Raw genomic sequence first — 22,289 nt, forward strand, 5'->3', positions numbered from 1 at the left:
TCTAAAAACACATGGAAGGAATATATTACCTAATATTATCTACTGCTTGATGTTTAAAAAAATCAACTATAAGAAAAGTTCGGTTTTGAAGGATATTAAATGAAAAAAAAATAATTCCCAATGTAAATTCAATGTAATTTAATATTATATAAAATGTATAATGATAATATTACATTAATTCTACATAAATATAAATTTATTCTTAAATTAATATTTAAATTTAATCATAAATTGATATAAAGTTAAGAATACAACCATAATCAGTAATATTAGATCAATCAATTTTCAAACACATCAATAGAAGAAGATTTTAGTTTTCAATGCAATATTTTAAAACCATAATTGATATAAAGTTAAGAATACAACCGGTAATAAGTAATATTAGATCAATCGGTTTTCAAGCACATTATTAGAAGAAGATTTTGCATTTTGTATTAATCATTAACGATAAATAAAAAAGAAGATAACATCTCCAAAAAAACAACATGATGATATAAAAATTTTATATTTTTTATATACTTAAAATTGATAAATAATATTTTTTGTGAATGTCTTAAGCTTTAATTATATGTTTGATTGATACTTCATGATTCATTGAGTCCCACAAATCATGATTGTTGTTGTTCATAATAAATAGTGTCATAATTCAAAATGTAAAATTCGTGGAAGACGAAATGTTTTCCATTTATTCTTTACATTTATATTGGAAGACGTAAGTGTTGATTCATAAAGTTTATTCAATAAGCTACATTAAAATTTAAGAAGATTTTTGAAACCTGTATAAAGCTTTCTTCAAAAGGTAGATAGATTTTTAAAATATTTTCCATTTAAAATTTTAGTACAATAAATTCATATATAACATTGCAATGAGAAACACAAAAAGTTGTTGGTTTCTAATATTTAATGTTATTTAATGACAAAGACATTCATCTTTGAGAAGTTGTAAAAATATATATTGGAAGTAGGGTTGGAAGAATCTAAAAAGTTCTTTGAGAGGTTGAAAAAATATACATTGGAAGTAGTGTTGGAAAAAACTGGAAAATTGTTTTAATTCTTCTTAATATCTTTATATTTTTGGAAGATGAAAAGTAGATTTTGAAAAATATAAATATATTTTTCAGTAAGCTAGGTAAAAAAAACATTCTTAAAGTTAAATATATTTAAGGTAACTAATTTTATTTGCATTTGGTAATATTGTCATTAATTATCATTAATTATTAAGAAACTATTAACTGATTGGATTTTAAGAAAAGTGTAATATGTAATGACTATTTTTAGAATAAATTAATAAAATACATAATTTTTTTTAGAAGATGAGAAAATGTTAATACTTATATAAAAATATTTGTTAGCTATAAATCTTTCTTCTTCTTTAAACTTTTTAAAAGTCTATGTTATCATTAATGAGACAAATTCATGGAGTCAGAAATTTATTTTAATTTTGTTTGTTCAAAAATTTAAAAACTTGGATTATGCCTTTATAATTTGTATTTATTATAAGGTATAATTAGTCGGATAGTACCAGTTTGGTGCTGAAGTTTCTAATTGGTACCCGGTTTTAAAAAAGTCTCAATTACGTACCCAAATTAGTTTAAGTGCACCAATTTAGTCCATTTCAGTTGACGCCGTTAGAAAGGTTAATGTTGACTGATACTGGTTGGTCTCTGAATTTAATTTGAAACAAGTGGTGATTAAAATTTAATGACGTGGAAATCTGGGGAAGAATATTAAATATGTCTTGTAATGAAAAAATAAAAAAAGAAAAGAACGAAAATATAAAAAAAAAGGGTGAGAAGTTAAAAAGAAGTCGCAGAAGCATGTGATGAAGACGTGAAATTGGGGAAAGGTGAGGCAGGGGAGACGAAGTGGTGGACGATTCTTCGCGAAGTGCTGGAGAAATTGAAGGCGCATTTCGAACACTGAAGTGGAGATTTGAGAGCTACTTGTCGGCCATTGTTAATGAAAGGTTGGTATTGTGTTTTTTTTTTCTGATTTTGTGATTAGGGTTCTGATGTTAGGGTTGTTTTTTGTGAAATTTTGTTGATTTATGTGTTTAGGCGCAGCCTGGAAGGCTTCCACATCCACCCCTGAATTCATTGTTTCATCTTGTGAACATTTAAACATAGTGGTCCGATAAGCAAAGCCCCAAATCGGTAAGACTAAGACCACAGTTTTTCTCCTTCAAAGAAGATAAGGAAAGAAGAATAGAGTAAACCTCATCATCTTCTAGCAGCTTCATGATAGACGGGTCCATGGCGATTTCACTGCGCGTGTAATCTCTATTGCTCTACTTAACCTAAACAAACTCAGAAATTCACACCATATCTTAGCTCATAAGAGGAAGCAAACAAACTGAAATGGCATCATGCCACCATGGGTGTGAGTATGAGACCTAGGCCTAGCATCCTAATCTGCAATTCTATAGCAGCAATAGATACAACAGAAGTACTAATGCAAAAGGGTATATTGATGAAGAAGAAACTGGATTAGGGCAGAAGATATCGGAGGAAGAAGACAATGAAAATGGGGGCAAATCTCCTTTAAATGTAAATACCACGTGGAACACTGTACAATTATAAATTCAACCAGTCATGTCATTATTTGACACGTATCCCTTCTGCACTGCTACCTCACCACTTTCTAAACGCCGTTTTGGAACATTTAACGGTTTGGACTAAATTGGTGCACTTAAACTAATTTGGGTACGTAATTGAGACTTTTTTAAAATCAGGTACCAATTAGAAACTTCAGCACCAAACTGGGTACTATGCGACTAATTATACCTTATTATAAAAATAAAATGTAGTTTATGTTTTGCATTTACTTCACTATAAAAATTCTGAAATAGTAAATATTATCTTATTAAATAAGATTTAATATTATATTTTAAAATATTCACTCTCGATGCTACAAAACATTTCAGTCGTGTAATATCAGGAAATTTCACACAAAATCCTCATTAATTTATTATATTACAATTTTTAATTAGATTTATTTTATAAAAATTAACTACCTTCTCGAAGAAACTTTGTAAAAGTTTCTAAAGTTGTTATTTTGTAATATTTACTTCAAAATATTAATTATGAAGACCACTAATTATGTGTATTTTTTGGGACAACGCACATTAGAACTCAAAACAGTATTGTTAGTTTTGCAATTGTATATAATTATATATTAGATTAGATATTATTAGAGATTTTGGTCATTCAAAATGACTTTTACTCTATGGGAAGGTGAGAAAATTTTTTGGAGCCAGTATAAAACTTTTTCAAGAAGGTATGTAGATCTTTTCAAACATTTCCCATTTAAAATTATAATACAATAAATTCAAATATAACATTGTATTAAGACACTAAAATTGGTTTTTTCATAATTAATGCTAATTAATTATAAAGATGTGTTGGAAGAACCAAAATTTTATCTTGAAAGTAGTGTTGAAAAAAATTGAAAAGTTATTTTTATTCTCCTCAACATCTTTTAATTTTTTGAAGATGAATTTTTTTTTTTGAAAATTATAAAAAACATATCCAGTAAGCCAAGTAAAAAAAAACAAAAGTCTTAAATTTTAATTTATTAAATAAATGTATTTAAAGTAAATAATTTTATTTGCATTTATTATTATTATTTCAAATTTTAAATCCAAACATTATTATTTAATATGTTAATAGAGATTTCTCACTGAATTAAAAAGCAGAGAACATCTTCGTTTCTAATAAACTAATTTTGAAATTTAGTTTCAAAAAACATTTTATAATGCATTATAACATATATTTGAATATGTATTTGTGAAGGTCGTATATATTTGAATATTTCAATTCAATATACATATGCACACTTATTTAATGTAGAATAAATTTATTAATAAATGTGTACAATCAGGTTTTTTACTTTTATTATTTAGTTATTGACAAATTTATAAAGTCTAAAATAAATGTATTTCTTATATATTATATATAATAAATATTTATTTATTTTGTTATTTATTCTTCGTTATTTCTCTTTTTATCTTTGTTCTTTATTATAATTTAATTGTTGTTTACTATTCACTATTTATTCATTTATTTATAATATTTACATTTAATAATGGTTAAACTTAAAACTCAAAAGAATATTATTAGCTTTGCAATTGTATATAATGTTATGTATTACATATTAGATTAGATATCATTAGATATTTGATAATTCAAAATGATTTTTACTTAATGGAAGGTGAGAAGATTTTTGAAATCACTATAAAACTTTTTCAAGAAAGTAGGTAGATTTTTTAAAGTATTTTTCATTTAAAATTATAATACAATAAATTCAAATATAACATTGAATTGAGACACACAAAACCTCATTGGTTTCTTCATAATTAATGCTAGTTAATGGCAAAAAGACATTGGAAGAGACCAAAGTTTACATTGGAGATAGTGTTGGAAGAAACTGAAAAGTTATTTTTATTTTTTTCCACATCTTTTAATTTTGGAAGATGAAAAGTAAGATTTGAAACTGAAAAGTAGTGTTGGAAGAAACTGAAAAGTTATTTTTATTTTTCTCAACATCTTTTAATTTTTGGATAATGAAAAGTATATAAACTTCTTCGGTAAGCTAGGTAAAATAAAAATAAAAATCTTAATTTTTAATTAGGTAAATAAATAACTTTAAAGTAAGTAATTTTATTTTCATTTATTATTATTATTATTATTAATTAATTAATAAGAAATTATTAATTGATCATATTCAAAAAAATATGTCATATTTAATGATTATACTTAAAACAAAAATTATAAAATACCTAATTTTGTCTAAAGAAAGGAAAAACTATTATTATTTATATAAAAATATTTGATAATTACAAACTGAGTCATTATCTATTTCTTTTAATTTTAAATTATAAATCTTTTTTTTAGTATGAAATTTTTAGAATGTATGTTATGGATTTAACCTATTAAACTTTAAGAAATATTTGTTGGAGCATGAGTTTTATTTTTAAGTTTGTTTGTTGTAATCTTAGAAAATTTGGATTTTACCTTTATGATTTGCATTTATTTTAAAAATGAATTGTAGTTTATAATTTTCATTTACTTCACTATTATAATTCTCAAATAGTAAATATTATCTTATAAAATAACATTAAAAATATATTTGAAATTAGTCACTCTCAAGGCTACAGAACGTTTTAGTAAATATTGTGTAATATTTGTAAATTCCACACCAAATCTTAATAAATTTGTTTTATTACAATTTGTAATTTAATTTATTCTAAAAAATTAGTTACCTTCTCCAAGAAACTTTGGATTTTTTAAAAAAATTGATTATCTTCTCGAAGAAACTTTGTACAGTTTTTTAAAGTGTCATGGTATGATACTTACTGCTTCAAAACATTAATTATGCAGACCACCAATTATATTTTTTTTTTTTTGGACATGGCACTCCCTCACTAATTAAATGAATGTTGTATCTTCCCATGCAGACCTTCTCCAACATGCCATTTCCAACCTCTATCAAACATAAATGTTCTACCCAAAGATTAAATTTTCTGCATTGGTTTGTGTGCTCTTTTATTCTTAGGAATTGCATAAATGTCTCGAACACAGCTTTGCATCTTCAACAAACATCTTTTGGCTCCCTCATTCTTCTCAAACACTCCCCATATTCATCCTTCCAAAAAACATTTTAGGTCTGTTATGTGAAGAATAAAATTTGGAAGAAAAAGACAAAACAATAGAATGAAGTTTTAAAATTGAAAAATTGTTACTGACTATTATCAATATATTAAAGTCATTTAATATTATATATAAAATAATTTCATAAGATAAAATAATTAAATATAAAAAATATATGTTGATAATGTTAAAAAATGCAGCTTTGAAGTATGTTACTGCACTTTGTTAATTAAAGTAAAAAAAATGAATGAAGTTTTAAAACCGAAAGATTGTTAGTCAACTCTCTTAATAACAAAATATAAGATTTTTGAAAGATAACTATTGATTAAACAGGTTAAAAAAATCTAAATCATCTCGCAGATAACTATTGATTCAACAGGTTTCACCTTTCTTAGGTTGCTCAACGAGTTCATTGAACTATTTTGCCCAAAATCTTGATGGATGTCCTTGCCTCAATTAGTTAATGAATTTGACAGAGAAAAACTTGATCCAACTGTTAAATACTACAAAGAAAATGAGTTAGATATTACATAGGGTAGAAGAAGAAAAAATCGGACAGAAGAAGAAAAGCATTGACCTTTTTTGGTGTTCTTCAATTAGTTAATGAATGACAAAGAAAAAGATGGGTCCAACATAAGAATAATACAAAGAAAGATATTTAGATACGTAGAAGAGCAAACATTTGGACAGAAGAAGAAAAACTTGGACATTTTTCGCATTCTTCAATAATTTCATAAATCTCACAAAAAAACCTTGATCTAATAGACAAATAGTACAAAGAAAAATAGTTACCTATGATAGAAGAACAAAGAATCGAAGAGAAGAACAAAAGTTTTTACCTTTTGGGTGTTTTCCATGTGTTATAAGAATCTGATTGGAAAACATTCATCAAAAATAGAAATGCTACAAAGAAAGGTAGTGAAATATGGTAGAAGAACTAAAAATACGAGAGAAGACGAAAAATTATTACCTTTTTTGTGTTATTTTTCAAAGTGTTCATGAATCTCACAAGAAAACATCAATCCAACAGAGAAATACTACAAAGAAAAGTGGTTACATATGGTAGAAGAGCAAAAAAATCACAAAGAAGAAGAAAAGTTGTTACCTTTTTTGTGTTCTTCAATGTGTTCATGAATCTCACAAGAAAACATTCATCCAGCAGAGAAGAAATACAAAGAAAAGTGTTTAAATATGGTAGAAGAACAAAAATCGCAAAGAAACCAAAAAGTTGTTACCTTTTTGGTGTTCTTCACAGTGTTCATGAATTTGAGAGCAAAACATTCATCCATCAGCGTAGTTAAATTTGGTAGAACAACGAAAAAGCACAGAAAAATTGTTACATTTTGTGTTCTTTGTCGTGCTCATGAATCTGAGAGCAAAACTTCCTCGAACGAAAAAATGCAACAAGGAAAAGTAGATCTGATAGCAAAACATTCATCCAACACAGAAATACAACAAAAATAAGTAGATATGATAGCAAAACATTCATCCAAATATGGTAGAAAAACGAAAAAACGCAAAAAAGTTGCTACCTTTTTTTGTGTTCTTCACTGTGCTTATGAATCTAACTGCAAAACATCCACCGAAAAGAGAAATACAACAAAGAAAAGTAGATCTAGGGAGCAAAACATCCATCCAACACAAAAAATACAACAAAAATAAGTAGATCTGAGAGCAAAACTTTCATTCATCTAACAAAGAAATACAAAAAAAAAAAAGTAGATCTGTCAGCAAAAAAATCATCCAACCAAGAAATACAACAAAAAAACTTAGTTAAATATGTTAGAACAACGAAAAAATGCAGAAAAATTGTTACCTTTTTTGTGTTACTCACTGTGCTCATGAATTTGAGAAGAATTGGTGTAAGGTAGATGGAGGACGAACACCGGTGGAGTAAAAGAGAAGAATAAAAGTTGAGAGGCTGAGAGGAAGAGAGGAAGCTGAAGAGGTTTGAATGTGTGTGAGTAAGAAAGAGAGAGAAAAAGCTGAGGTGGTTTGAAAGAGGATGAGAAAGAGGTATTGTATGTGGAACACGGAGAGTAAAAAAAAAAATAGTGTGAGAGTGATTTGTTTTTGAATTAATTTTTAATCTTCAAAATTTTGAGAGATCGACATGTAACCATATTTTTCTCTTGTAGAAAGTAAAATTTGAATATAAGTGGTTCAGAAATATTAAAATATTGAAGAAGTTCTCATTTGTTAGTTTAGAATTGTATATAATATTATATATATATATATATATATATATATATATATATATATATATATATATATATATATAAAATTTTATCTTTAACTTTTGCATAACAATGAATAAACTAAAATAAAAAAATTTTTCTCTTTAAGAATGTTAGAAATGATTATTCTTAAATTAAACATTATTTTGTAAACTAAAAGTTGTTAATATTTAAAATAATCTTTATTATTAATAAAAAATTATAACATAACTTATTTCTGAATTAAAATTAAAATTTATAGTTATTTAATATTATTAGATTCTAAATTAATCTTTATTTAATTTTTTTTCAAAATTGATAGTTTTTAGTGAATTTCCTGTAATGGTTTATATTGAAAAAAATCATAAATATTTTAAGTTATTTTTTATTACTCTAGGAATTTTATTTTAAACTGTTTGCATTAATCGAGCTTTTATCGGATTTTTACCGATTTTTGAACAATTCTTTAGTTCTTTGAATAGATTGTAAATATATTAATTTTATGGTTTATTTGAACTTATTTACCGACTATTTTATCGTATTTGAATTTTATTTTAGACAATAATATTATAAATTTTATTTTTTTACTTTTATCTTTTTAATTTTTAATATAATTTATGTTAATCATTGATTAATACATTTTTACTTTTTTTATTGAAAGAATCAACTATTAACGCTGAGTCACGTAAAAAAAAAAAGAATCGTAACATAATTTTTCTTCTATTTTAAAACAGAAATTGATTGCACTAAATGCATTTGCGCAAGCATTTATTAGAAGGAACAGAAAACAGTACATAAGTTGGCGAGTAAAGTAAAATGCTGAAAACGATACTTTTCTTTTGTAATAGTGTTACTACATTATTTGGTGACAAGAGTTGAACCCTTTCAGAGTGAGAGGAGTGAAGATATTTTTTGTTTTGTATGGTTTCCCCATTTCCTTGTTCGGTTTTGTTGAGGTAAACTACAAAGCTAAGTTTAGCAACACTCAGTTTTCTTCTCAGTTTTTCCTCTCTTCTTCACTTTCAGTTTATTGCTTACAATTCTGTATCATATGTTTTGTTCCTTTCTTTATACCTTATATCCTCCTCTTTCTTATTTAAGATTTTAAATACTTGCAGTGCTGAAGACTAAGAACAGCTTTCCTCATTCTCAGTTTCAAGGTATGAGATCCTTAATACCTTTCCCACTTGCTTCCACTGTTCTGATGGATATGTTGCTGAAACGAATACACCAAAGAAAAATTACTACTTTTTCAATTTATTGAATTGAAAAAGGGGAATAGTTAAAATGATTTATTGAATTTTATTAATTATCATGACATATTAAAAAAATATAAGTAATATTCTTCGCCACAAGTTGAGTAATGTCTAGTCTGTTTGATAATGATATCTTGTATGACTTCGAATGTTATAGGAGCATTTTTTTCACAAAATTATACTCTATACATTAAATTTAAAATAATTCCTTTATGTCACAAAGGCCAATATTAATCTTCAAATGAAAAGAAATTTAGTGAATAAAAACGAATTGCTATTGATAAAGCTATATAATAATTAAAGAAATAAAAAATAATTATTGGTATGATGAATATATTTTGCGAGTTTTTGGCTCCCAAGTTGAACTAATGCTGTTTGGTTTAGTGCTGCATCTATACCTACTATCTTTTTGAACAAATCAAATCCAAAAAGCTGGTGGGTATACAATATAATATTTTGCTATGGATGCTTTTCATTACTAATAATCTTCACAGCCTGTTGTGAAAAAGTTTTGGAATTTAAGGAAATAAAAGCTTTTTGGTTGATTTCCCTCTTCTCATTCATGGTTTAAGCATCCATTAGTTGTGCAAGAGTTTGTCAATTAAAAAATTACGAAGTTATATTACAAACTTTTACAACTTTTTAAATTTGAATACTGAAAAGAACTTTTTCAAAAATTTTAGAACTTAAAATTGAAAAGCATATTGTGATTCAGTTGTGGTTTAGAATTATTTTGAAAAAACCAAACTACGTATGTTTTTCTCTTGGCAGCTTCCTTAATTCAAAGGACATAGAAAACGTTTTCACCATCCTTGCTCATTCCTTAAAACGCAAAAGTGATTCCTATAAATATCGCCTAAGTGCCACAATCGACCAACAATTGCTTTACTAAAACTGTACATTTTGTTTTTGTTTTTAATTGGTTAATATTGTTTAGTTTTATATTTCAGTTATGGCTTCCAACGAAGAGGGAAAAATCTCTTTGAAATATTGGGTTGACGATAAAAAAGAACGTGTAATTGTGGCGGAAGCAAGTGGGGAGTTGGTAGATGTTCTCTTCAGTTTCCTTACCCTTCCATTGGGAACTATTATTCGGCTTTGGGACACCTCTGAACAACAACAAAGGCGTGAGAACACTTCTGAACAACAAGAAGGACCTGGTTGCATCAACAATCTGTGCCCGAGTTTTAAGGATATTTTGGGACTTCGGAACAACTCTCAACAACAAGTAGGACGTGAGAACATCTCTGAACAACTAGTAGGGCGTGGGAACACCTCTGAGGAACAAGAAGGGCGCGATAACAACTCTGAGCAACAACAAAGGCCTGACAACAGCTCTGAACAACAAGAAGGGCTTGAGAACAGCTCTCAACAACAACAAGGACATGAGAACACCTCTGAACAGCAACAAAGGCGTGAGAACACCTCTCAACAACAACAAGTAGAGCATGAGAACAACTCTGAACAACAACAAAGGCGTGAGAACACCTCTGAACAACAAATAGGGCATGAGAACAACTCCGAACAACAAGAAGGACCTGGTTGCATCAACAAGCTGTGCCACAATTTTAAGGATATTTTGGGGCTTCGGTCTAAACAACAAGTAGGGCTTGGTTGCATCAAGGAGCTTTACCAGAGTGTTAATAAGTTGGACTCTGATGTTTTCAGGAACAACAACTGCCAGGAAATGTTGCATTCTCCGCGCAACCCCTTAGAGAGCTCTTGCCAGAGACTAAAAGTGAAAGTGGATGATACAAAACCCACAAAGTATTTCATGTGTCATAACTGTTTAAAAGAAGGAAGTAAATTGTTGGTGAGTTCTTTATCTGATGTAAAGTGCGACTGCGGGTCATTGATGAGAAAAGAAATAGAAATGCTGGAAGAGCATGGTGGTGACGATGGTGTTTTTGTCAAAGGAAAGGCCATGTTTTTGATCTATGATGACTTGACAGTGCGCCGAAGCTCTCCAAGTGAATCCATTAAATCACCCATCAAACTTGGACACAAAAAACTCGAAAACCAGATAGAAGAGGAGCTTGACAGGAAAAAGGTAATATTTCTTAGGTAGAAAAGACTATTCCTCCAATATTCGACAGTTTCAAGTTTATGCCAATACATAAAATTATTTAGTTGACTAAAATATCATTTTCTGGTTAAAATTTGAGAGACATTTTTGTGACTTACACTATATATGAAGTTATATATGAAGTTGTTAACCTTTCTCCAGTTATTCAATATATTGTAAAATTGTAGTTGAGCAGGACTTTTCCGTAGTTGTCGTACTTTGATATATAATGTAAGCTCATATGAACTTTCCTTGTTTAATTATAACTTTACTGCCTTAAATCGTGCTTTGTTTTTTCACTTATCTTCTTTCAGATACTAAACATACTGAAGCAAGCATTAACCTCCAAAACCCCGCTTAGTGATGTATTATTAGGAAAGGAGTCCAAGCGATCGGTCTCATTCTCACGAGTTATTGGCTCCAGTGGTTCCAAAGATTATTTAGAAATCAAGGTAATGGTGAGCAAAGCAAAGAACAAGATTCTATTTGTTGAAGCAGATGGAGATTTTGTCGATTTTCTAGCCAGCTTCCTCACAACACCTCTTGGATCTATTATGAACCTTAAGAGTAACAATTTTTCCTTTTGCCTCATACCACTTCTTGCATCTATTCTGAAGATTAAGAATGGCAAATTGCCGTTGGGTTGCATTCGTAACTTATACAAAAGTGTGAAGAATCTGGATCCATCGTGGTTCATAAAGTCATCAAACAGATCCTTACTGAATCCAAAGGTGGCTCCTCATTTTGGTTGTGAGAGAAATCCACTATTGAATGCAAATCAAGATGACACTGCCAAATATTGGTGTGGCCTTAGAGAAATGAAAAATGAGAAGGGTCGTATCATCTCTAAAAAGAGAATGATTTCAAAGAAACGCGATATGCTACAACAACCAAAAGATATCAAACTTTTGGACCCAAGATCTTCAGATAGAGCAAGAAAAGATGGTGTGGGATTTATGAAGAGGCCGTGTCTATTTGTTGTGAATGATGATCTGACAGTGTTACCAATGACAACTACTTCAAGTATTTCATGTTCATTTATGGATGACACCCCGTTTACTAAATTGGAGGAACATTTGGTGAAAATAAAGAAGTCAGAGGTAATGTTCACAATCATGTTCTTTCGATATTGGCTTAAGAAAATCTGATTCATGTCAATGGTTTTATTTAAGATTTGTCTAATTATTTGTCGATTTTGGTCAGGCAATAAACCTCTTGAGGGCTTCTTTAACATCCGACAAAGGTGCTTTTACTGGGAGCCTATCCTCCTTATTGTGGACTTGGAGATTCCAAAGACTCATTCCAGGTTGGAGTTTATTTAGAAGGAAGAGAATAAAATGGGAAGAAAAAAGAAAAAGACAAAAACGTGAGAAAGATATCGACTTAAATGATAAGAAAGAGAAAAAGAAACAAGAAAAAAGTGTTGTAGAATCTAAAAGGGAGAAGGAAGAGAACAATAATAATTCAGTGCAGAATACAAAGGAAGAAGTCAAACCCAAAAGTGTGGGTGATAAGTGATAAAGGGTGGAGTGGAGCAATGCTGCGTTATATTTTGGTGTATGAAATAATTGTGTTTAAGTGGATTTGATGATCATTTAACGTTTTTTTTTCTTGTTTTATGCATGTTCTTATAATTCTTCAAGTATAACTACAAATCTATGAGGTAACATACTCTGCCAAGTTTCAAAGGCATAGAAACTGTGTTGGGAGATGCCTATGTAATAAAGCTGGTACATGATTGATAATCATAAGCTTATTGCGTGGCTTGGTATTTGTTGGTTATTTTGGAGGTGGATTAAGACTATCTACCACAGTACAACATAATTTGGTTAAAAGCTGGTAAAGATAATTGTAATTAACATTCAAATTATCTCTTTTATCCATTAATTTTTTACATTCAACTATCTAACCTTTATTATAATAATATTTGGTTAAATTATTCTTTTTGTCTCTATTTATCATGAAGTATCAAATTAGTTTTCAAGTTTTTTTTATATTAATTTGATTCTAGTATTTTTTTTTTAAATATTCAATTTGATTATTGTCGTTAATTTTGATCAAATAGTGTTAAAAGTCAACATCATATCTTAATTTATGATTTTTTTTTTAAATTTTTTTCTTTAAATTTTATTTTGAATTCTTTTATACATGTATTTTTTATCGTTGTACCCTGAATAAATCAAATTATATCATTTTTTTAAGTGTAGCTAAATTAAAATTAAAAAAGCAGCACTTGAATTTTTTAAACAAAAACAGAGAAAAAAAAGTAATTAATCCTTTATTTTAAGATTTATTAAGGTGACTTATTAAATTGTATGTCTTGTCGCTTTTAAGGCATTTACTATCCTCACCATTTACTTCTCGTGATTAAGATGTGAAATATACACGAAATTCACACATAAATAAAAACAATAAATTAACTATTTCAAAAGTCAGTAAGATTTTTAAGTCAGTGTTTTAGAAATATCAAAGACTTACTAATTTTATCAAGAATTAATTCTTTTAAAAAAACTCGGTGTTGTTAATCACCGCAAATTACCTGGCAGTTGTTCTCAAATTACGCAAAACACCAAAATCATGCCAAAAGTGGTTTGTATCACCTGGCAGTTGTTCATCACCGCCAGGCAATTCAACCAAAACTCAGAAAATCTGGGTTGTAGCCATGTGTCGCCTGGCAGTCGGGGATGTGCCGCCAGGCGGTTTCTATTCACGGACCCAAAAATAAGCACAAACTGATGCGTCGCCTGGCGGTGGTTCATCACCCGCCAGGCGGTTTCTGGAAAAATTCTAGAAACTCGAATTTCAATGTAAGCAAAGGGAGATCATACACGTACATGATATAATACATACATATATGCGTAAAAATATAAATAGACGTGGTTCAGCTCCCCTAACCTGGTTTCCTTAGCTTATTTTGGAATTGTTGTGAGTTCCCCCTTGATCACCAATAATCCTCCTTTGATTCTATCTCTATGTAGCTCATTTCCTCACTCAATCCTCAACAAACTCTCAACTTTCGTTCTCCTCTCCCTATACAACAATAACAAATGCAGAAACCTCTTCTCTCACCTAAATTTTCCCTTATAATAGTGCCTTAACAATGGATTAATGTGCTAAAACGAAAATGGCATTTAAAAGTGGTATAAGTGTTATTCAATGGTTCATAACACATATATTTTTCAGCCACCCTTGGTTGCTCCTTGGCCAGTTAGGGTTTCCATGCCCTTTCACCTTCATGCCAAAGTAAATTTTGACAAAAAGAGAGTTTAGTTTGGGGTTCACTAAGGTTCAAACCCACATCAAACCAATTATCAAATCAAAGCACAACCATTTAACCAATTCATATTTCATGATAATTAATATAATTCTATGATTATATTATCCCTCAACACGTTCTAGCATATTATTATTAAAAACAATAATAATTAAATAACACACAAACGACATACATAGGACTTGAACCCAAGTCCTCTCACACAATAAAGTACTCTCAACCACTTGAGCTAGCACTTTTTCACATCATAGCAATCCGCATTAAATGCCTTAAAGTCTCCTACTACCCACATTTATTAAATAATTATTTAATTAATTATTTAAATTTCTCGGGTCTTACAAAAACAAAAAGAAGCAAGAAAAGACAAGGGAAGAATCTTCTAGTACTTCCATCACATCTCAATCAGAAAACATGGAGAATCAAAGATCAGCTCCAACCAGAAAGACACTTGGAGACTATGCTATGCAACAAGGGCTAAGATATTTTTCTAGCATAGCAATACCACCCACCACCAAAATGTTGGAGATGAAGCCAGCTTTCCTCAGCTTAATCAGTTCTCATCAATTCACTGGAATGGATAATGAAGATCCATATACTTATCTCTCTACATTCTATGAATTGATAGGAACCATGGGCTTTTAAGAAGGAGATCTTGAGCATGTATACATGCGTTTGTTTCCTTTTTCTTTGGCAGGTAAAGCAAAGGAATGACTTATGTCACATCCAAACCAAAGTTTGAACAGTTGGAAGGATGTTGAGGAGAAATTCTTGAACATATTCTTTCCACCATCTCGCTACATCAAAGCCAAAGCTGATATTTCGATGTTTAGGCAAGGACCAGATGAGCCATTCTGTGAAGCTTGGGAGCGGTTCAATTCTCTATTAAGGAAATGCCCAAATCACGGATTTGAAGATATTGCTTAGCTGAACATATTCTGTAACGATCTGAGGCCAGATACTAAGATGATATTAGATGCAGTAGCAGGTGAAACAATGATGAGTGTAGATGTAGAGCAAGCAACAAGAATCATTGAGGCATTAGCATCCACAGATCATCAAGCTCAGCATAATAGGCAAACTGTTCAGAGGAAAGGAGTGCTTGATCTTAGTACTACAAATGCGATCTTAGCTCAGAATAAAATTCTGACTCAACAGATTGAAGCACTAACGAAGCAGATGTCTAAATTACCCGAGCAGTTGCAAGTTGTGTAATCTTATCCTAATCAACAACCCATGAGATGTGACTTCTGTGGAGGCGATAATCCAAATGGTCATTGTTCTTGTCAAAGTAGCTCACAAGGAGAAGTTCAATATGTGAGTAACCAAGGAAGACCAGGAAATTTCTCCAACAATAATAACTTTTCACAGGGGTGGAGAAACAATCAAAATTAGAATTTTGGATGGAAGCAAGATGCTGGTCCTTCAAATAGACAACCTCCTTATCAACAACAACAACAACATTATCCTTCTGTGCATGATAGAACAACTAAACTGGAGGATACTCTAGAAAAGTTTATGCAAGCTTCTTTAACTAATCAGAAAAATACAGAAGCTTTAATCAGGAACCTTGTAACTCAAGTTGGATAGTTGGCGAAACAATTATCAGATCAGCAGGCAGGTCAATTTTCAGCCAACACTCAGACTAATCCGAAGGAGCACTGTAATTCAATTACTACTATGAGTGGTAAAATTGTGGGAAAAGGGATTGGAGACAACCTGGTTGTAGAGGAGGAAGTGTTTGAGGAAAAAGAGAGAGAGAGAGAACGAAAAAAAAAATGAGTGTGAGGGAGAGGAAGAACAAAATAAAAGAGAGTTTGTAAATAAAAGAGAAGAAAAAAATAAAAGTGAGGAGAAAAAGAGGGAGAATGGTGAGAAACAGGTACCTCAGTTGAATAGCCTACCATACCCTCAAACTCCTTCCAAGAAAGACAAGGAAAGGCAGTTTGCAAGATTCATGGAGCTAAAGGTATTACCTCCTCATTTAAAATATGTTTTTCTTGTAGATGGAGGTAACAAACCAGTGGTGATCAGTAGTGCTTTAACGGCTTCTAAAGAAGAAAAACTGATTTCAGTTCTTAAAGCCAATGAGGGTGCAATAGGTTGGATTTTATCTGATCTTAAAGGAATTAGTCCATTCTACTGTATGCACCAAATTCACATGGAATAAGATTACAAGCCTGTAGCACAGTCAATGAGATACACCGGTACAAAAATAACTTTCTATGTCTCGAAGGTTATACTTCATACAACAAGTGACACAACGACAAATTTATAGAAATATATATATATATATATATATATATATATATATATAATAAAATTTTCTATGTTAGTTATCACTAAAACTAACATAAAAATAGGCACAGTAATATTTTATAATAAAATAAAAGAATTTCTATAACTGACATGAAATAAACGTGCATATTATTGTAAATTTAAAAAATGAATACTATATATGTTTTTCGTTGACAAAGAATCTTTAATTTTCATCTTCTTTATTGAAAAGTAATCGTGCCTTATAGTTGATACTGTGTTGCAAGAATTACATGCAATAGTTAAACTTTGATAAATATATAACTTTGATATTTTCTAACTTTGATGTAGTAAAAAAAATTGCCATATGTTTTATATTTGAAAAGTCGGAAATTAATTCGTCAATTTGAGTAGAAGAATTAAAATAAAATTTAATAAAGAAAATGTAGGGTTAAAAACATACTCTCCTAAGTAAATTTATGAAAAAACAAAATATTGATGCCATTTGAAAAACTTCATTCATAAAATTTTAACATAACAGAAGTACGAATTTAACTGCTTCATCTTAAAAAAAGTTATTTAAAATAATATAAATTTCAGTCAGTTAAAAACTTGTATGACTGCTGTAATAAATAATTTACTTATTTTACAGGTCCCTTGTGCACATTGAGGATCTGCATCTGGGTGGCTTCAACTACAGTTATTCTGAATTTGTAGATCAACTATGGCATGACAGTCATTTGTTGCTGCAAAATTGCTTTCGCTCTTTGAAAAGGTTGAGTGCGCGGGGATGTGATAGACTAGTGCATGTAATTCCATCTCATTTGCTTTCTTGCTTTCACAATTTAGAAGAGTTACATGTATCCCGTTGCAAAGCAGCAGAGGTCATATTTAATATCAATGATGAGAACAGGGTGACAAAACCTTCGGGAATATTCCGCTTGAAAAGATTGTGTTTGATATGATCTACCAGAACTGAAGCATGTCTGGGACAAGGATCCAGAGGGAATTATTGGTCTTAAAGTGCTACAGGAAGTGCGTGTTCAAAATTGTAAGAGTCTTACAAGTTTGTTTCCAGCACCGGTGGCCAAAGATCTTACAACACTTGAGGTGCTTCAGTTAAGAAAGTATGGAGAATTGGCAGAGATATCTTGGAAGGATGAAAATGGTGAAGAAAGAGAAGGAACAACAAAAGAGTTTGTGTTTGTTCGTCTCACCTCATTGACATATGCATGGATGTGTCCAACCATCTTCATTAAGTACTTGTATAAAGATTATATCAAGGCTTATACCATGTATGTGTCCAACGTTCTTCAAATATAGGTTGCATCTATTAGTAGTCTCTAACCAGATTTCTTTAAAGCCAACAACATATACCCCTTGATTTATAATCTTCACACGCCTAAAATCTTCAACACTGTAGAATGTGAAATAATCAGTGTGGTGTAACCCGTTGACTAGTGAGATTAATAAAGTCATCTAGATTCATAAACAATGATAACTTCACCATATGATATAATTATAATAGTAACTTTATCTTTATCTCATCTTCTATTGTTATTATTTCCTCCATCTCTTTATCTCATCTTTATACACTCTTTCATCACGTGTCCCACTATAAGGATTGAACGCTTACCATTAGGTCAAAAATTATAGTCATTAGTTAGGATACAACTCTTTTTACTAAAGAACATAACGGTTCAAGCTTCACATTTATGACTCGGTCCATTGATCTCATCATGAGATAATTGATGTTACATACAACACTCAATTTATTACAATGGAAATATGTGATGTCTTTCTCTATCCTTGACTTCTCTCTTGACTTGCTACGATCATCAAATATATGAGAACTTGTATACATTTTCTTCCCCTTAAATCCATAATTAAAGCTTCATTTTGAGTTCAGGAAATACGGCTATCATTCCTCCTGCTTTCTTCATTTTAGAGACTATCATTACCATGTCAAAAGTCAGTTTCATATTAGGAGTAGAGTTGTTCAGAAATACTAATTTCTTCTAACTTTCTGGTACTGAGTTAAGAAATAACAATGTTAATAACTTTGTCGTAGAGAAACCATCTTATATTTCAAGTTTACGAGTGTAAGGCCCATTAAAAATCTTTTATTCATTTCTGCCCTAAAATTAGGGGCTGTCCTTGTAAGTGGGCCTAAGACCGGCCCAACAGATAAAGTCACTAGGTCTGCCCTAAACCTAACACTTCTCCCCATTTTCAGAAAATTGTTGTCCTTGCCTTAGAGTCGCAGCCGCCTTCTACCTCTGCTAGGGTTTGGTACCACCGTGAGCACGCAAGTTCGAACCAGTTCTCCTTTCCTACGTAAGTGCTCCCTCTGTCTGTGCCTGGCTTTCCACCACTGTTGCTCTAAGTAACTCATGTTTCCACTGTTGGTTATAGTTTCCAGCCCCTGGTGTCGTCTCTCGAGTACTTCGTTCCGCTGTTTGGGGTCAAGATCGTGTGCGAGTCTTTTTTTTCCAGGTAGGGAAGCTAAAACATTGCTCATATGTCCTGTTTTATTCGTGGTTTGGTTGTCATTTCGAGTTTGTATGGTTGGTATGATGCTATACTGGTTTGAATACATAAATCTGTTGTTGAATCTGTTGTTTGGCTGGTGCGAGGGACTATAGCAGGAGAACAATGGCGAGACCTGTAAATCTCGCCCAAGCGAGCCAGTCTCGCCTAGGCGAGATGAGCAGGGACTCGCCCAAACCCTATTGCGCGAAAGGTCGCCCAGGCGACCCGCTCAAATTTTAGAGCGAGCGAACACCTCGCCCAGGCGAGAGGAGTCTCGCCTAAGCGAGATCCCGTGATGTTCTCTGGATGCTTCCTCAAGCCCTCGCCTAGGCGAAGGGGGCTCGCCTGAGCAAGCACGTCTCGCCTGAGCGAGACCCTTCAGCCTGAGCGAGGGGCTGGGCGAGACAATACGCTGTTTGGGTGTTTGTTCATTCTTGGATGATTGGTATTGGTTTGGGTATGAATGTTATGATGAGAAACATGTATATAATGGAGTATTATGTACGCTTGGCATGAATCATAAATTGTAGATGATGGGTCTGGTATGAAAGTTGGCATGTGAACTAAATGAGTTGGTTATTGTTAAAATGGCACGAAAATGAGATGAGTTGAGATCCTATGAGCATGGATGGTTTATGATGAGTTGAAATTGGTTGGGCCTGGAACATGAAAGGCTTTGGCTTTAAAGGTTGGTACGATTAATGTATATCTATGCATGGTGAATATTCTTTGGCTGTGTGAATTTGGTTGATCTGTGTCAGTGCATAATTCCTTGGAGTCTCTAGGTGAGACTTTTAGGGTCGCGCTTCAATGGTCGAGACGTAATTCCATGGCCCCTGTTAGTGGGTGTCCATGGTGGTGCCCCAGCTGTATAACTAGGTAAGGATTCAAGGTAAGGTTGCATCCTAACACTCTAAGGGGTCAGTTAGTCTCACCTAGAGCGGACTGACTCCTGTGGTGGGAGTAGCAGGAGGCCCGAAATTCATTAAGGGCTAACCTTGTGGTGAGGGAAAATTGATTCATTATAACACTTGTAACACATAGCTCGGGGGTGAGCAGAGGTTTCCACCACAAGTGCAAGCATCCGATGAATCCGACCAAGTTATATGTATCCGGATGAGTCGAGTCGAGTCGTAGTGTATTGTTTGAAAAGTCGTAATATGCTTGTGTGACGTATGTATGATGGACAGTGAATATGTATCTGACTTCACTGATGAAATGATTTTATGCTCTAGCTTACCCTATTTTTTCTTTGTTGTGTGATCTACTGTGTGGTACTCTCTTTTGCGATGATCATCAACTTGTTGGTGTGCGCAGATGCGAGGAACACCCGTAGGCAACAGGGGGTGGAGATTCCGCTGCATAGTCTGCATGGACTAGTTTATATTTCCGTACGAGTTTATCTAGGGTTGCGACCCACGTAATTGTTGGTTTTAGATTTATATACTTTTAGTTAACTCTTTATCCAGTTTTCTCTTGGACATCGTGGTGTGTCATGAGTTGTAAGGAGTTGAATTTCAAACTCTCAGACTCCACTTGTATGTTATATTTATGCGACGCTACATTTAATTTCGCTTATAAATTAAATGGGGTGTTACAACGAGCTTTTTAATCAATATTGCCTTGTTAAAGAAAATTTTAAACTCAGACAACTCGTTTAATTTCTTGAATAAATTGTAAGTTAAAGTCTCCCTAGATACATAATGATAATATATTAATCTATCATTGTCTGGTTATTTCAATAATCTTCCTATTTATCTTTTTACTGTAAGATTTATGTTTAACATCCTGTTGCTCGATAGAATTATATAGGACTTTCAAAATAATAAATCTGACCGTTTTTGTCATTTTATATTTTTTCTTGGTTATTTCTTTTCTTTTCTCATATAAGATACAGTTATTATTTTTGTTTCTTTCTACACTTTAAGTTGCAAGATAAAAAAATGCTTCTCATTTTTATTCTAAATTAAATTAGTATAAACCTAATAAATTGATAGTTCACCTTATATTAAAGATTAAAATTAGTTTATATTATATTATATATATATATATATATATATATATATATATATATATATATATATATATATAAAATCAAAACGAAAAAGAGATTTTGAGTTTAGTAACACACCAAAAATTAGCTATTTGTTAATGTAAAATATATTACTATCTAAATCTTAACTTTGTATGTCCTTGTTTTTATTTTATTTTATCATTATTATTTCTTATTATATATTATTATTATTATATCAAAAGATGTAAATCACTACTAAAAAAACTCATATTTCTTGTTAAATTTGTTTTGAATTTTTTTTAAGAAATACTTATAAATTTTGTTATGAAAAATAAAATTGCAGGAAATTGCTGTCAATTTTTTTGTAAAATATTTTGTATAAAACATTTTTCACAACAAATTTTGTAAGAAATATTTGTGAATTTTATAATTTTATAGAAAATAATCACCCAAGAAAAAATTAATGTCAATTAAATTTTTTTTAAAAATAGGAGAAAAAAATCTTTTCTTGTAAAATTTTTTTAATAAATTTATAAAATAAATTTCATGTAATATAAGAATTTTTAATATTATAAAAAAAGTTAACGGTTGAAACAAATTTAGTTGTGACAAAAATGAATTTCTAAATTTAATTTCTTTTGCAGGGCAGTATATCAAATTTAAGTGAGAGAGAAACACATGAGTTATGTCTTGGTTCACAGCCCATCCCGAACTCATGCTTCCGTCTCTTAAAATCTTTAACTCTGAATGGTTGCCACTTTTTAACAGATATACATCTACCATTTAATTTAGTTTCCTTCTTAACTAATTTGAAAACATTGAAGGTTGCAAACTGTGATTATGTCAAAACTATTTTTGATGTCACTGCAACACAAGACAGAGATGTGACAAGTACCAGATCAACACTTATTTTTCCGTTGAAGAATTTGACTTTATCATAGCTTCGAAATCTGGAGAATGTTTGGAATGAAGATCCTCGTAGTATTCTAAGCATGCACCGTCTAAAAGATGTATGTGTTAAGAAATGTAAG

General features: G+C 30.9%; 1 protein-coding gene and 1 non-coding gene across 2 annotated transcripts; one reads left to right on the top strand and one right to left on the bottom strand.

Annotated features, from left to right (window-relative positions):
• Positions 1–8,731: 8,731 nt before the first annotated feature.
• LOC114166540 lies at positions 8,732–12,930 on the top strand. Its single transcript, XM_028051289.1, has 5 exons — positions 8,732–8,820; positions 8,983–9,024; positions 10,071–11,170; positions 11,500–12,285; positions 12,389–12,930. The coding sequence occupies exons 3-5, from the start codon at positions 10,073–10,075 to the stop codon at positions 12,701–12,703; spliced, it is 2,199 nt and encodes a 732-aa protein (XP_027907090.1). The 5' UTR covers positions 8,732–8,820; positions 8,983–9,024; positions 10,071–10,072; the 3' UTR covers positions 12,704–12,930.
• Positions 12,931–15,260: 2,330 nt separating this feature from the next.
• Positions 15,261–15,367, bottom strand: LOC114167971. The gene has a single exon (XR_003600570.1). It is a non-coding gene; the product is annotated as a small nucleolar RNA R71 (small nucleolar RNA).
• Positions 15,368–22,289: the final 6,922 nt, after the last annotated feature.

Source organism: Vigna unguiculata, chromosome 10 (assembly GCF_004118075.2).
Source record: "Vigna unguiculata cultivar IT97K-499-35 chromosome 10, ASM411807v1, whole genome shotgun sequence".
NCBI lineage: Eukaryota > Viridiplantae > Streptophyta > Magnoliopsida > Fabales > Fabaceae > Vigna > Vigna unguiculata.

Coding starts and splice junctions, on each gene's coding strand:
- LOC114166540 (XM_028051289.1), top strand. CDS start 10,073: ATGGCTTCCAACGAAGAGGGAAAAATCTCTTTGAAATATTGGGTTGAC. Junction 11,171..11,499: donor AGGAGCTTGACAGGAAAAAG/GTAATATTTCTT, acceptor ATCTTCTTTCAG/ATACTAAACATACTGAAGCA. Junction 12,286..12,388: donor TGAAAATAAAGAAGTCAGAG/GTAATGTTCACA, acceptor GATTTTGGTCAG/GCAATAAACCTCTTGAGGGC.